The following is a 14,637-nucleotide window of genomic DNA, read 5'->3' on the forward strand; positions in this document are numbered from 1 at the left end:
GGAAGTAATGAGGAGGTTGTAAATGGAAAAACATATGCAGGAAGAACCTGCCTTTCAAGCACAAAACAATTTATGCTAATTGATGGCTTTACCAATAAGGTAATCTTGGAAAAATTTCTTCGGATGTTTAAAGGCATCTAATGGGATAGCTATACAACTTTAAAGCAATGACATGTTGCCCTATAAAGTTCCAAGTGACTTGAATTCCACTTTATTTTTTTTTTAATGTTTTTATTTATTTTTGAGAGAGAGGGAGAGAGAGTGCATGAGCTGGGGAGGGGCAGAGAGGGAGGGAGACACAGAATCTGAAGAGGCTCCAGGCTGCAAGCTGGCAGCACAGAGCCCGACGTGGGGCTCGAACTCATGAACTGCGAGATCCTGACCTGGGCTGAAGTCAGACGCTCAACTGACTGAGCCACCCAGGCGTCCCAAATACTACTTTACAACTATCCATCCATTCATCCATCCTTCCATTTACCTATCTTTATTGCAATATCCAGAATTGGTAAGCATATGGGGAAATGGATACCGAGACTGTATTAGTTCAAAAAGAATATTTTGAAATAGGGAAAAAAATCAAGAGAAGAGTATTTCATGATTTGTGAAAATTACATGAAATGTGAATTTCGGTGTCCATTAATAAAGTTTCTTTGCGACAGACCTACGCCCCTTGAGAATGTTTTTACCTATGGCCGCTTCTAAACTACAATGACAGAATTAAGTAGTTGCAACAGAGACCATCTTGGTTCACAAAGCCCCAAGTATTACCAGCTGTCCCCTTACCGAAAGTTTTGCTGATCTCTGCTCTAAAATCCCAGACCACTGCATGAACAAGTCATTTGGGAATGATCTGAGGCTGCTTTGGGAAAGATCATCTTACTGGTATGCTTTCCCCCCTCTTTAAATCCAACCACCTCACATGTTTAAATCATAAATTTTGCAACTACCCTAATCCTACCACACTAACCCAGTTCCTTTTGGTTTTGCAGATTTCCTTCCAGATGTGAAGCTCTAGGCATGTGTTTGCAGCCACGATGTATGATGTGTATTATTTAACTCTTGTGCATTAAGATTTTGTGAATTTCTTCTCTCAAAGAAGAAATTCATGAACCATAATTCTCTGTACGAGTCACAGTTCCTAACACGATGCAATGAACAGAGCAGGTGTTTCCACACACACTCTACGTGTATTCGTGTTTGTGGTATCTTAATATATCAACGTCTATGAAGGCTAATCAACCAGGCATGGTGGATGCATGGCTCTGGGAAGAATGGAGTCTCCGGAGAGGTTTCCTGTGGCCCACAAAGAATTACCGTTTCGTTGTTGGTTTCAACTGGAATCAATTTCCAACAGTTACAAACAACAAGATATTACATACACACTCAAATCCTAGATTTGACTCCTAGTCTGGAAAAAAACAAGAGATGTCCTACATGGAGCCCACAGTCACACGTCAACGGTCTTCTGGTTTGGGGCTTTTGATGTTTCACCCCCCATTTCCCTTCAGCCCTCTTCTCTCTGGCCCCTGTTGAAATTATACCATCTGGTACTGCTATAAATATATACCTACAGCCAGATAATCTACATAGATGTGTCTGTAGATGTCCATATGCATCCAAATTGATTCTGATGAACATACTCACCGCAACAGACTAATGATTATATCCCCTCCCCAAATTCATATATTGGAATCTTAACCCCCCAGGTGATGGTGTTAGGAGGTAGGGCCTTTGGGAGGCGATCAGGGCATGAGGGGCGAGGCCTCACAATTGGGATTATAAAAGAGACCCCAGAGAGATCCCTCGCTCCTTCCATCAGTGAGACACAGAAAAGACCATCGCCTACGGATCAGGAAGTCAGTGCCACTGGACACAGATAGGCTGGCACCTTGATCAAGCTATCAGTGAGAAATAAATTAATTTCTGTTGTTTATAAGCCACCCGGTCCTATGGTATTTGCCGTAGGAGCCCAAACTGATTAGGACACACACATGTAATACTAACTGAGGCACAAAGCAGACACGTGGGGATGCACGGTTACTATGTTACCAGCTGGCTCTTCAGGCTTTGCAAGGATGGCATTTAATCCAAGTAATACACGGGTGAGTACAGGAGTAAGCCACCTGCTCAGACAGTGCTGGCCATGTTTTTCAGCATAAATATTCTAAGATTGCACTCCACAGGAGTATACATACCATCGAATTTTTCACGCTCTGTAGCAAGCGCTCGTGCTGTTCAGCTATCGCCAAGGCAGCAGAGTGGACTTTCTGGTAGATGGCCTCCCCATCTCGCGTTTGAAAGATAAACAGCCCTTCCCCAGTTTCACACATCCTGTGGAAACAAAAACAGAGGGCTCCTGAAAATCCAGTTCCACGAAGTCCGAGGCACCAAGGGCCTAGAAAACGCCATGAAACCAGAGCTGTTTATTTCACATGAGGTCGGGACTCTTGTTCACGTTCGCTAAGCAAAGTTGGCTAGAATCAGAATTTCCAATTCACTGTTGTTAATATTGGGCAGGACACCGTTCATTCTAGGCTAACTCGGTGCTGAATTTTTTTCCCCCCCAAAAAAGCGTAAGTGTAATCCCAGTACATTGCCTCTCAAAGACAGCTGTGCAAATGGGTTCTCGTTACTGTCCGTGCATCATAAGTTCATCAGGAGCTCCACCATCCAGGGGCGCCTGGGCGGCTCAGAGGGTTCAGCGTCCAACTTCGGCTCAGGTCATGATCTCATGGTTCATGAGTTCGAGCCCAGTGTTGGGCTCTGTGCTGATAGTTCGGAACCTGGAGCCCGCTTAGGATTCTGTGTCTCCCTCTCTCTCTGCCCCTCCCCGACTCGCACTCTGTCTCTCAAAAATAAAAACGTTAAAAAAAATTTAAATACAAGAAAAGAAACTGCCATCCAGCTCAGCGGTGGAAGAAGGCTTCCATGACTCCAGGTTCTGTTCTTTCCTTATAGTCGATGGCTTTAAGGATTCTTTCATCTCCAAAATCAATCTGGATTCCTTTTTTTTCACTTTACCCACTGGCTTTTACCTTGGACATTTTGTCCGGCTTCCAAAGGAGTCCCAAAAGCCCCAACAGTCTTTCTTATGGCCTGACACTATCAGAAACAGTGGATGAAAACCCAGAGAAGGTAAAACAGTTTAAAAGTTGGGCCTTTGCCATGTTCTTTGTGAAGATAAGGATTCAGACATAAGAACACGGTGGCCATACAGAGATACAACAGTTGTGAATTTCCCAAGAATTACTTTGCCTAAATGATGAACCTGTCACTCTGGGCCATGAATTATGCAGTCGGTCAAGAATCTAGAAGAAAGTCGGGAGCTCAGAAAGCACCTGGGAAATTCACTCACTGGTGCCCAAAGCAAATATGTATCAAGGCAGAGTGCAGTAAGCAGAGAATGTGGGCTCCAGATTGCCTGGCCGTGCTCGCCCCCTGCCAGCTTTGTGAGCCACAACGCACTACTCAGCCTAAGCCTGCATTTCTGCTCGTGAAATAAACAGGAGGATAACAGCCATCACGTAAGCGTGCTGAAGGTGTTAGGCATGATACATAACGTGCACAAAGGAGGTCTTTCACTCAACGCGCACCTCCACTCTTCTGCTGGAAGGTAAGCTCCAGGTAGACCAGATCTGTTCCTGATTTGTTCACAGATCTTCCGCCAGTGCCTACAACAGGGCGTGGCCTATATCTGGCGCTCCGTAAATAACTACAGAATGGACTGTGACATAGGAGGCGGTGCCCGGCAAACGTGTAATTAAGAACTGGACCCCGGCTTCCTTGAGGAAGTTTTATTGAAACTGAGGTTTCTAGAAGAGAAGGGAGGAACAACAGTCTGACAACTGCACAGAGAATGTCCTGATTTGGTCAAAGGCAAGTGACACACTAGGGGCCGGGGGGCCGGAGGGGGCAGCCTATGTTCCAGGAGCTCCGGGAATGGGCAGGAGCTCCCAGAGATGACAGGCTTCGCTCTGCGAAGTCACCACCCGACTGTAACCACTCCCAAAGGCACAGATGCCCAACATCGGAAACTGTCCCTCTCTGTGCTAGTGACATGTCACACAGACATACCACATTGGAACAATACTAATGGGACCGAATTTAAGAAAACCAGAATAAATGACCCCACAGTGGCCAGTATAAATCAGCAAACTTGTGAGATGGGAGTGCCAGTGGGTTCCGCATTCCCTCACTTGCAACATGTGTTCTGCGCATGTGCGTGTGTCCCTGTGTGTTTAGAATATTTGAACATTGTTACAAGCAGGATGCATCTCATACTCCACACGTATATTTATGGTACTCTTCTCTCTACTCCTGCAAAGCACTTATTAAATCAATGTTACATTTCACATTTGCAATTACATATTCTATATGAAAGAGTAAGGTACCTGTCAGAAAACAGAAGGCAAATCATAAGGGCTCCGGCAATGGATGTAATGGTAAAGAAACGGGCTTTTTCCCTGAGAAGTTTATAATTTATTCGGCTAAACAAGATCTATGTAAGTGAACAGGTTCAAGACTAACATGGTGGTGCAGTGAGCTGGTGAACGGTACTGGTCAGAGGTGCACTGATAAAGGAAAGCAGAGCTGGGGAAAGGGGTGGGTGTCGATGTTACATAGTAACAAGGAAAATCCAGGAAGGCAAACACCAGAGGGGAACAGATCAGAGGCACTTTCCAGGAGAGACACAAAATTAGGAGCAAAACATTGCAGAAGTGAGGTGAACCGTGGGACTCCTGTCCTACCTGTGGCTGCAGCCGCCAGGGACACTATGGTTAAGAAAATACGGAAAAAAAAAAGAAAATACGCACAGAGAAACACAACACGAAGTCAAAAAGAGGCTTAACCACATGGGTTCTGGCAGCCCCATCTTGGAAGAAAAACCCGGGGAAGCGTCTGTTAGGAACTCGTAATACAGAACAGGGGCTCTCTACACTGGCGCATTCGACATGAGCAACATCGTACGGCCAGGTCGTTCTTTGTTGTGGGGACCGTCCTGTGTGTTGTAAGGTGTTTAGCAGCATCTCTGGTCTCTACCCACTGCATGACAGTAGAATCCCCTAGCTGTGGCAACCCAAAACGTCTCCAGACATTGATAAATGTCCCCAAGGGGGCAAAACGCCCCCAGCTGAAAACCACTGAAATAGACCAAAAATAAGGGGTTTAGGGAGCACCTAAGTCAAGGTTCAGCGGTGGAGAGGCTGTGCACACGAGGCGGCTTCCGCGTTAGGGGAGCTGTGGATTCACCGCAGACGGTGTTCACGATGAAGCACAGAGGACGTCCTGCATCTGCGGTCTGTGGGGTCTTGCCTGTTCCAGTCATGGGCATCATCGCCTGGTGGTCTCAGCTTGAGACAAGGTAGCAGTTGACTGCTGGTGCCGTGTGTAGGTGTGTTTACGTGTGTGCGTGTGTTGGCTGGAGGTCAGCTAATCTAGGCTGCCTGCTAATGTGGTGGTTTCCCTGTCCTTCGCTGAGACCACTGGGGTGAGAAACAGAAATCAACGTAAGACACCACGTGACGTACCACAGTACCACTGAGGCTTCCGAGCCCGGGACGGCTCTTGAGAACGTCAGCCAATCTCCTACGACTTGCACTGGTTTGTCAAATCTTTGCGCCGCCTTATTTAATGCTTGTTTAATCAGCTCAGTTTTCCTTTCCCTTAAACAAATGTATTGTAAACGAATCGCCAAATCAACAGCAGAAGCCAGTATGCCTGACTACAAGTTGGAGGCAGATGTGAAAGTAAATACAGGGAAAACAATATGTTATTAAACTCTGATCAGATCCTCTTGTCAAAGATCTAAGCGGGACGTTTGCTCACGTGTTAGTGACACAGGTAAAGTAGAAAGTGTTAGAAGATGTGTTTAAAATGTGCCAAAACCTCACTGAAATGTTTCTCTGTAATTTAATCAGGAGGATCAAAAAGGTAATTAAGAGGAAAATGACTTGGGGCGCCTGCGTGGCTCAGTCAGTTAAGCATCCGACTCTTGGTTTTGGGTCGGGTCATGATCTCCTGTTTCGTGAGTTCGAGCCCTGCGTCCAGCTCTGAGCTGACAGTGCAGAGCCTGCTTGGGATTCTTTCTCTCCCTCTCTCTCTGCCCCTCTCCTGATGATGCACTCTCTCTCTCTCTCTCAAAACAAATAAGTAAAACTTAAAAGAAAAATCTAAAAAAGAAGAAAATGTCACTGTGAGATTACATTCATTTCATGTTATGCCTCTATCACTAAAACCATCCCACATCTGGGGAAACGCGGCTGTGTTTCCCGGGGCCCTGCTCTAGTTGGTGTGGGACAGAAAGCCTCATATGCTGGAATCATGGTCAAGTTTCCTGACCTCTCGAAGTTTCCACGGACAAACCTTTGAGAGCGGGGAAACTGTGTTTTATCTTTAGGAAAGGATCTCAAGTCAAGGTAAGCATCTAACGAGGATTTGTTGTTATTTTAACCCTTTAAAATGTCAAAGCCAAGGAGAGGCGGTCCTCGGGGAAAACTTCAGGAAAGAGGCACAACCACATCTCTGCCTGGATGGAAACTGGGTAATCACAGCCCGGAGCAGCGGGAAAGCGAAAAACAGCTGCACGGCGGCGGGAGGCGTGTGGCTGGGGAAGAAAGTCTGTGTTTGAGGCTCACGGGCTGTGAACACAGAATAATACAAACCTCTTCTCTGAGAAGGGAGATATGAATTTGGGAATGTGATTCTCCCTTTAAGAAAAGCAGCTTTCATTAAACAAAGATTGTAATGCAAATGACCGGGGGGATTTGTTTCTCTGGCTGCAGGAGGTATACTGTGTCTGAGTGCTAGCAGCACCTTAAATAAAGCCCGTCAAGGGGCGCCTGGGTGGCTCAGTTGGTTGGGCGGCCGACTTCGGCTCAGGTCATGATCTCGCGGTCCGTGGGTTCGAGCCCCGCGTTGGGCTCTGTGCTGACCGCTCGGAGCCTGGAGCCTGTTTCAGATTCCGTGTCTCCCTCTCTCTGACCCTCCCCTGTTCATGCTCTGTCTCTCTCTGTCTCAAAAATAAACGTTAAAAAAAAAAAAAAAAAAAAAAAAAAAAAAGCCCGTCAGCCCAGTGGACGAGAGGAAGAGAAGGTTCCAGTTCAGAGGGTGCTCGGCCACATGCTGTCCCTTCTGTGGCTCCACCATCCATGTCACCAGGCTTCCTAACGGTTCCCTTAAATGTGTACAGACGCTGCCATCATCAGTTTTTAACTTTTTAAAAAAGGTGTTTTTAAAAAATGTTTATTTATTTAATTTTGAGAAAGAGAGAGAGAGGGGGAAACATGAGCAGGGGAGGGGCAGGGAGAGAGGGAGAGAGAGAATCCCAAGCAGGCGCCCATCGATCGGCACAAAGCCCAGCCCGATGCGGGGCTCGATCTCATGACCCCTGAGATCATGGCCTGAGCCGAAACCGAGAGTCAGACTCTTGACTGACGGAGCCACACGGGCACCCCTGCCATTATCACTTTTTAGACTTGAGTTTATGAAAACAAAACAAAACCCAAACAATCCAAAGTCATAAAATGTGGCCAGTGTAAAAGACAGTGGGTTGTTTATTAATACGTCTGTTCATCATGTTCTATGAACACGTAAAGTCAAAGAAACACTTTTCCCCCGTTTTTCCCCATGCTATGCCCTGACCTAGATCTTAGGGAGCACTGCCCCCCGTTCTTCCCACTGTAGTGCTCTACAAGCAGCAGGATGAAAGGGAGGGCTATTTCACAGTTTCTGAACCCAAACGCGAAGTGTGGCTTTACTGACCCCCAAGAGAATGAAAAGCCAGGTGAGCAACAGAGGGAAACTTCGGAACGAACCTTGAAGTTCGCATGCCCCAGACTGAAGTCGGATCACCCCCACCCCACACTGGCCCCCCAGGCGTGCCTGTGCCGTTCCAACGGCTCCCGGAGGATCCCGATTCCCCTCTGTCTCCTTACCCACGTCCAGTCAGTCAGCTTTGGGCACTAGCTTCAAAACATGTCAGTATCCAAACATCTAAGTCCACGTTCCTTGTTCCCAGCGTGCCAGGAGCCACCCTCGTCCTCACCGTGAGCACTACAATGCCCCCTCCCCACTGCTTTTAGCCTGAGTTAAAGAAAAAAAAAAAAAACGTCAGACCGTGTCACCTCTTGGCTAATCACTTCCTGTGTAGGGAAAAATTTAATCTTGTCCAAACAATCCGGTCTGGCCTTTGCCAACATGGGAGGTGATTTTTGTTTGCCTGGGTTCTTGGGTTAGACGAAAAGTAACAAGGGGGTTTAGGGTGAGGCTTTGGGTCACGTGCTATCAGCCGACCTGGAGGCTGAGATGAGCCAGGCGGGCAATCGATGAATCAACCAAGCAAGCGTGGGGTGGAGCCTCAATCAAAACTCTAAACGCTGTGGCTGGGAAGCGTCCCCGGTTGACAACACTCCGTGGGGACCGTCACATACCGGTATGAGAAAAGTACAGTGTTCTGACTCCACAGGGAGAAGACACAGAATCTCTATGCCGGGCGCTTCCCACAGCTCCTCCCTTATCCGATGGTAGTTACTCTGTATCCTTCAGTGGTACAAGCCTTGACCAACTTCATAGATGTCAGTGAACTCCAAGTCATTCTAGCAAATTCTGAAACGTTTGGTGGTTGTGGGAGCCCCCGAACTTGTAACTGGGGCCAGAAGTGAGGAAGGTCTTGGGGACCGTTCCTTCGAACCTTGCAGTGGTCTCTCCCCACCCACACTGGCTGCCCAACTAAGATGAAAAGCCAAATTCTTTACAGTGCCTCCAAGCCCCACACGGCCTGACACTGTTCTGCTTCTTCCTTTACATACGTTGTGGCCCCCCTCCCTCATTCTGCTTCTTCCTTTACATACGTTGTGGCCCCCTCCCTCATTCTGCTCCTGCCACGTCAGCCTCCTGGATCTTCTCTGCACACTCCATGTATAGCCCCCTTGGCACCTTTTCCCAACGTCCTTCTGGCTGGAATGCTCCCCCCCCCCCCACCGCCGCCTCCATGATTCCTCCTGGGTCTTCTGTCGGCATCACTGACTCAGTCAGCAAAGCCAGTCCTGCTCACCCTACTTAAAATTGCACCCCCTCTTTGGGCACTTGCTATTGAATGATTTTATTGTTTGCCGTGAACTTACACAATCTAACATCTATTTTACTTTTTCAAATGTCATTATTGTCTATATCCCCTCTTCTCTACAGAGCGAACTTCATGACAGAACACGTGAGAACCTCCTGTCCGTATGCTTTATTCACTGCTACGTCCACAATGCTCGGAACCACATGGGGCTCCTAGGGGGAACTCAACAAACATTGGATGAAAGAAGGAAATGGCTCATTTTTATTTACTAGACCCTTCTAGAAAGTGAGGTACCATCACATGTAAAGTGGTCACATACACCAGTGGATCATCACCCGCAGGTGATGGCTGCACTGTACAGATGACCAACAGGTACGTGAAAAAGTGCCCAGTGTCACTAACCATCAGGGAAACCAAAACCAGAATAAGATACCATCTCACACCTGTTAGAATGTCTACTAGGAAAAAGACAAGCGATAACAAGGGTCCGTGAGAATGCGCGGGAAAGTCTAGAGACCCTTGTGCACTGTTGGTAGGAATATAAACTGGTACAGGCTTCTGGAAAACAGTATGGCCGTTCTTCAAAAAATTAAAAATAGAACTACCATATCATCCAGCTATTCTAGTTCTGGGGATCTATCCAAAGGAAATGAAGTCACTATCCCAAAGAGATATGTGAACCTCATGTTCACTGTAGTATTGGTTACAATGGCCAAGACGTGGAAATGGCCAAGTGTCTACCAACGGATGAAATGCATAAAGAGAACGTGCCATGTACACACACACACACACACACACACACACACACACACACACACACACAATGTGATCTTAGCCATAAAAAAGAAGGAAATCCTGCTGTTTGCAACAACATGGATGGACTTTGAGAGCATTATGGTAAGGGAAGTAAGTCAGATGGAAAAAGGCCAATTCCTTATGATCTCACTTGTGTGTGTAATACAACTAAGCTGAACTCACAGAAACAGATGAGTGGATACCAGCAGCTAGGGGTGGGGATGGGGAAAATGAGGAGCCGATGGCCAAAGGGTACAAACTTCCAGTTAGAAGAGGAAGAAGTTCTGGGGAGCTAACGTCCAGCGTGGCGACAGTGAGCAATACTTTACTGTGTCCTTGAAGGTTGCTCAGAGAAGAGATCTAAAATGTTCTCACCACACACACATCGTGTGGGGCGATGGAGGTCTTAACAAACCTTAAGGTTGTTATCACTTCGCAATATATACATCGTACACTTTAAACTTAAACAGTGTTATATGTCAATCGGATCTCAAGAAAACTTGAAAAATAAGTAAATAAAATTTAAAAATACACCCCAAAATTTTTCCTTCAAAAGATGGCCACAGGGGCGCCTGGGTGGCTCTGTCACTTAAGCATCTGACCCTTGATTTCGTTTGAGTTTGAGATCCAGCCCCTGTGGATTCAAGTACAGGAAGAACGGAGCACATTTTATCTGTTAATTTGTTTTAAACTCTTTAATAAGAATGAGTGTATGCTCTATAAAATACTCAGAAATGAGAAATTACTAAGTAGCTTAGAATCGAGAAGAGAAATAGAGAATATTCAAAGATTTATATTAGAATAGGGGTCCTTTGACCTGTAAACTCATCTGCTAGAGGGAAAAACAATTTTCTTCTCCGATGCAAAGCCATTTCACTAAGTACTTGTTTTCAGAGTGATACACACTAGAAATGAACAATTGCTTTGCCAAGACTGCGCAGAGGCCTTTAATCAAAAAAAAAAAAAAAACAAAAAAAAACCCAAACACCTTTCACAAATTTGTGCACTCCATTTAAGAAAAAGAATTTGTACGTGCAATGTCGATTTTCACATGTTCTTGGCATACCTAAAAGTTTCTCCTAAAATGATGTCAAAAGCACAGCAGAGACTCTCTCTGGCTGGTAAAGAGGAGTGCTCTCGTGTGGTAATTATTCAGGACGTGCTGCAAAATGTCACCTGAGCTGCTTTCACTCCTGCAGGTGCTAAACCCAGGGTATTAATCTAAATCAGTCAGGAGGTGAGGCGGAGCCTGACGCTGAAGCATGCTAACTCAGCAGTCAGCTGTAAAACTAACAGGGGAGCCTACTGGACACCGGCCACCTTTCCTTAAACAATAACGTTTCAAGAACGGTTCCAAGGGAGGTGTTGACGCAGTGAGATCCTCCTGTCCGTTGGATCATCCCATAAAAAAAAACAGAGCCCCTGCCAGCCTGATGTGCTTGGCTGAAGTTTCAGAGCTTCGAGGTGGAAAGAAACAAACAGAAGACTAGAAAAACCTCAAACAAAATAAGCAATATGTCTCTCGGCCCACCAGATAAACTAACTGTTCTTCTTGGTCTCCAGGGGCAAGAAGTGGCAATCCATGGTGCAATTGCGTTTTATTAAAGAGCTTGTATTTCAACCCTGGATTTCTTCAAGGAAAGAAGAAAACAAAACAGAAGTATGATCGGATTTGCTTATGTTGGGTGGAAAGGAGGAGAAACAGCATCCAGAAGATCCTGACGACCTACGATCATCACACTGCTGCCCAGGAGAGATGAACAACCCTGGCTATATGTGCCTGTCCTCCAGACTAAAAAAAAAAAAAAAAAAAAAAAAGAAGGTTCCAGCAATTAGGCGAATTCATACATTAATGCATATCCAAATGGTTTTCCTCTGGTGATGTAAGAACGCCGTCTCTTCCCTAGCTCTGTGGAAGTATGGAATATGATAACTGATGGAGGTGATAGACTAACCTGATGAAATACGATAGACTTTCTAGATATCTACAAGGTTTGGAAGTAAGAAGACCTGAGTGTGAATAAATCTACCACTTACTAGTCTAATGCCTTCGGACCAGTCACCCAGGTGCCCAAGCCTCCCTTGAAGATGAAAATAGTAATATTCCCTACTTTGTACGATAAGTGAATGGCATGACCGTATGAATGAGACACTGCATGTAAAATGCTTCGTATAGTGACCTTCATGTAGTAACTTGCTCCATAAATATTAGTGATTACTCTTCGTGGCCAGTATGCCGGCTGGAACAGAATTTTTCAACTGGGTAACTGGACCAGATACCTATTTGCTGTGGGAGATTGTTCTGTGTATGTTTAGTAGCACCTCTGGCCTCTCTACGCATTAGATGCCAACGGTATCCCTGACCAACTGTGACAATCAAAAATGTCTCCAGACATTGCCAAATGCCCCCTGGGAACAAACGCATCCTTCGTTGAGAACCACGGTTCTGCATCTCAGCACCATGATGCGTGATGTTGCTAATTAGTCAAATAACTGCTTTACCCTATTTGCTTTGAGCAGCTATTAAATGCTATGTTGGACACGTTTTGTTAGGGTTCTTTTTTTCTTTTTAAACCTTACACCCATTCCCCTTTGGATGGCATGAGTGCACCCTTCCTGCTTTGGGAGAACCACCCATTCTATTGGTACCCTGTGTGCCTTGTGTAATAAAGTTCTCAGTATAGTACCTGACACACAGTGAATGTAACGGTCGATATATGGTAGTAATTTCTCTCTCTTCTATTTGCCTGATGGTGTGAGAGGATCCCAAAGCGTCTAGAAGCCACCATGTGAAGCCAGAGCAAAGCCATCCTAGAAGCAACAGGACTGAGAGATGAAACCTAGGGTCATGTACACTCTGAATCAAGTCAAGCCTGAAGCCATCCCTACCTCCTGGACTTGTGGTTATGTGAGCCAATGAATTTCTTCCCTGCTGTTTCAGTTTGGTTGATACAACTGCCTACTATGTGCCAAGCATTATGCCAGGCATTCACACATACACCTTATTTAATCTTCATGGCAATCTTGCGACGTATGTCATATATTGTACCCATTTTACGGGCAGCCAACGGAGCTCAGAGAGTTAGGTCATTCACTCAAGGCCCACAGCCAGTATGTGGTACAGCTGTAATTTCATTTCATTCCCTCCAATTTCTAGTTCAGTCTGTTACACATGCCCTGGTGTCAGTCTTGGTGGGGTAAAGGGGGGCCCTTTGAGCAGAAGTAACACCCCATCCCAACTCTAACAGAAGCTGAAAGTGAGCAGAACTTTGCCCAAAGTCCTTGGGGAGATTCTTTGTGTTCTGGAAGGCAATACTGCAACATCTTTGCAGATGCATGTTGGATACCTGAAAACTATCTGCCTGGAGACACTTAACTCCTCTTCATTTATCGATAGGAGACAGGGAGAAAATCCTATTAGTTAACAGGAAACTGCTTTGTTTTGAACACATCCAAAAATAGCCAAGGAAAAAATTGTCTTCACTAATAAAGCAAGGCAGATATGAAACCTTCATGCTTGGGGGAACACAAATGATCTTATTATCCTGAGCATCTTGACGGTAACCATAAAAATTCATCTTTATTTGAGTTTCAGGCAAAATATAAACTAGGAACATTACCTTGTGTTTAACACTGTCTGTATCCTGCAGACCCAAGCCCTGCTCCAAAAGTCATCACAATAAAACATCAAAGACACTGCTGAGGAGAAGCGGCGCTATTCTAGGCCATCCGTGTGCGTTACTGCTGTTCCCCACAACAGTCCTGCAAGGAAGTTATGACTTGGACAAACATACAAGGGAAGCGAACCCCTCTGTCCAAGGTCAACAGCTAATACAGAATAGAGATGAGAGCCCAGGGTGTCCCCCTGACTGCTTCTTCCACCACCTCGTGCTGTTTGACAAATGAGCAAGACCCTAAGAACACATTCCCGAAACTCTCCCTTCTGTGACTCACTGCAAGTTAGCATCATCCACAGAGCACGACCACTGAATAAGAACACGGTTCAAAAGCAGCTGAGTGTTCTGAGTCCCTGCAATCCTTGAGGCACAGCATGCTGTGGTACGGGTTGTAGGTGTTCTCATCATCTAATGGCTTCGACGAGATACCCTGAAGGTCAGACCATAAAGAGACTAAAGTCATAGAACAAAATGCTTTCGTTTTACAAGTTAGCACTTTTATGCTTTCGGGTCAAAGGCCATTGGAATATTTCTGAAATTTACGTCTCCAATAGATCTGTAATTTCCATCCGCCATTTCTTCTACCTGAGCTACTTTGGTATCTCCCCATATATCCACTTGCCACCTCTATCTCACTGCCTACAAAATATAAACACCATTCTCTCTCTCTCTCTCTCTCTCTCTCTCGTACACACACACACACACACACACACACACACACACACACACACACACCTGCTTAAAAAATCTCTATGGTTTCCTATTACACTTAGAAGAAATATCAGTCTTTAAAATAATGTCCTAGATCCTTAGCAATTCTACTAGATTAATATGAATAAGTTGAACTTTTGCAATATATGAGTAATATGAAAACTTGAAAGACTGAGATAATTTCAAAAAAAGTTTAATATTCATCATGAGATACTATAAAAGTTTACTAAGGTTTTAGCTTTCAGATATTATGACAGAAAGCCATACTCTTCCTATTACAATTCCCATAAATTCAAGGAACTGAAAAATTTTCATGCTTGAATAAGTGCTACCCGAAATAGGCCCAAGACACCCTGATCAATGCAGAATTCTACTGTCCATTGATATGAA

General features: G+C 45.3%; 1 protein-coding gene across 2 annotated transcripts in view; it reads right to left on the minus strand.

The window, feature by feature from the left end:
• Positions 1-14,637, minus strand: part of DOK5 (docking protein 5) — a 151,544-nt gene that overhangs the window by 30,303 nt on the left and 106,604 nt on the right. For both annotated transcript variants that reach the window (XM_042930626.1, XM_042930625.1), the window contains exon 6: positions 2,196-2,331. In XM_042930626.1, coding sequence (XP_042786560.1) covers positions 2,196-2,331 — 136 coding nt within the window. The remainder of the gene's footprint in view (positions 1-2,195; positions 2,332-14,637) is intronic.

Source organism: Panthera leo, chromosome A3, assembly GCF_018350215.1.
Source record: "Panthera leo isolate Ple1 chromosome A3, P.leo_Ple1_pat1.1, whole genome shotgun sequence".
Classification (NCBI taxonomy): Eukaryota; Metazoa; Chordata; class Mammalia; order Carnivora; family Felidae; genus Panthera; species Panthera leo.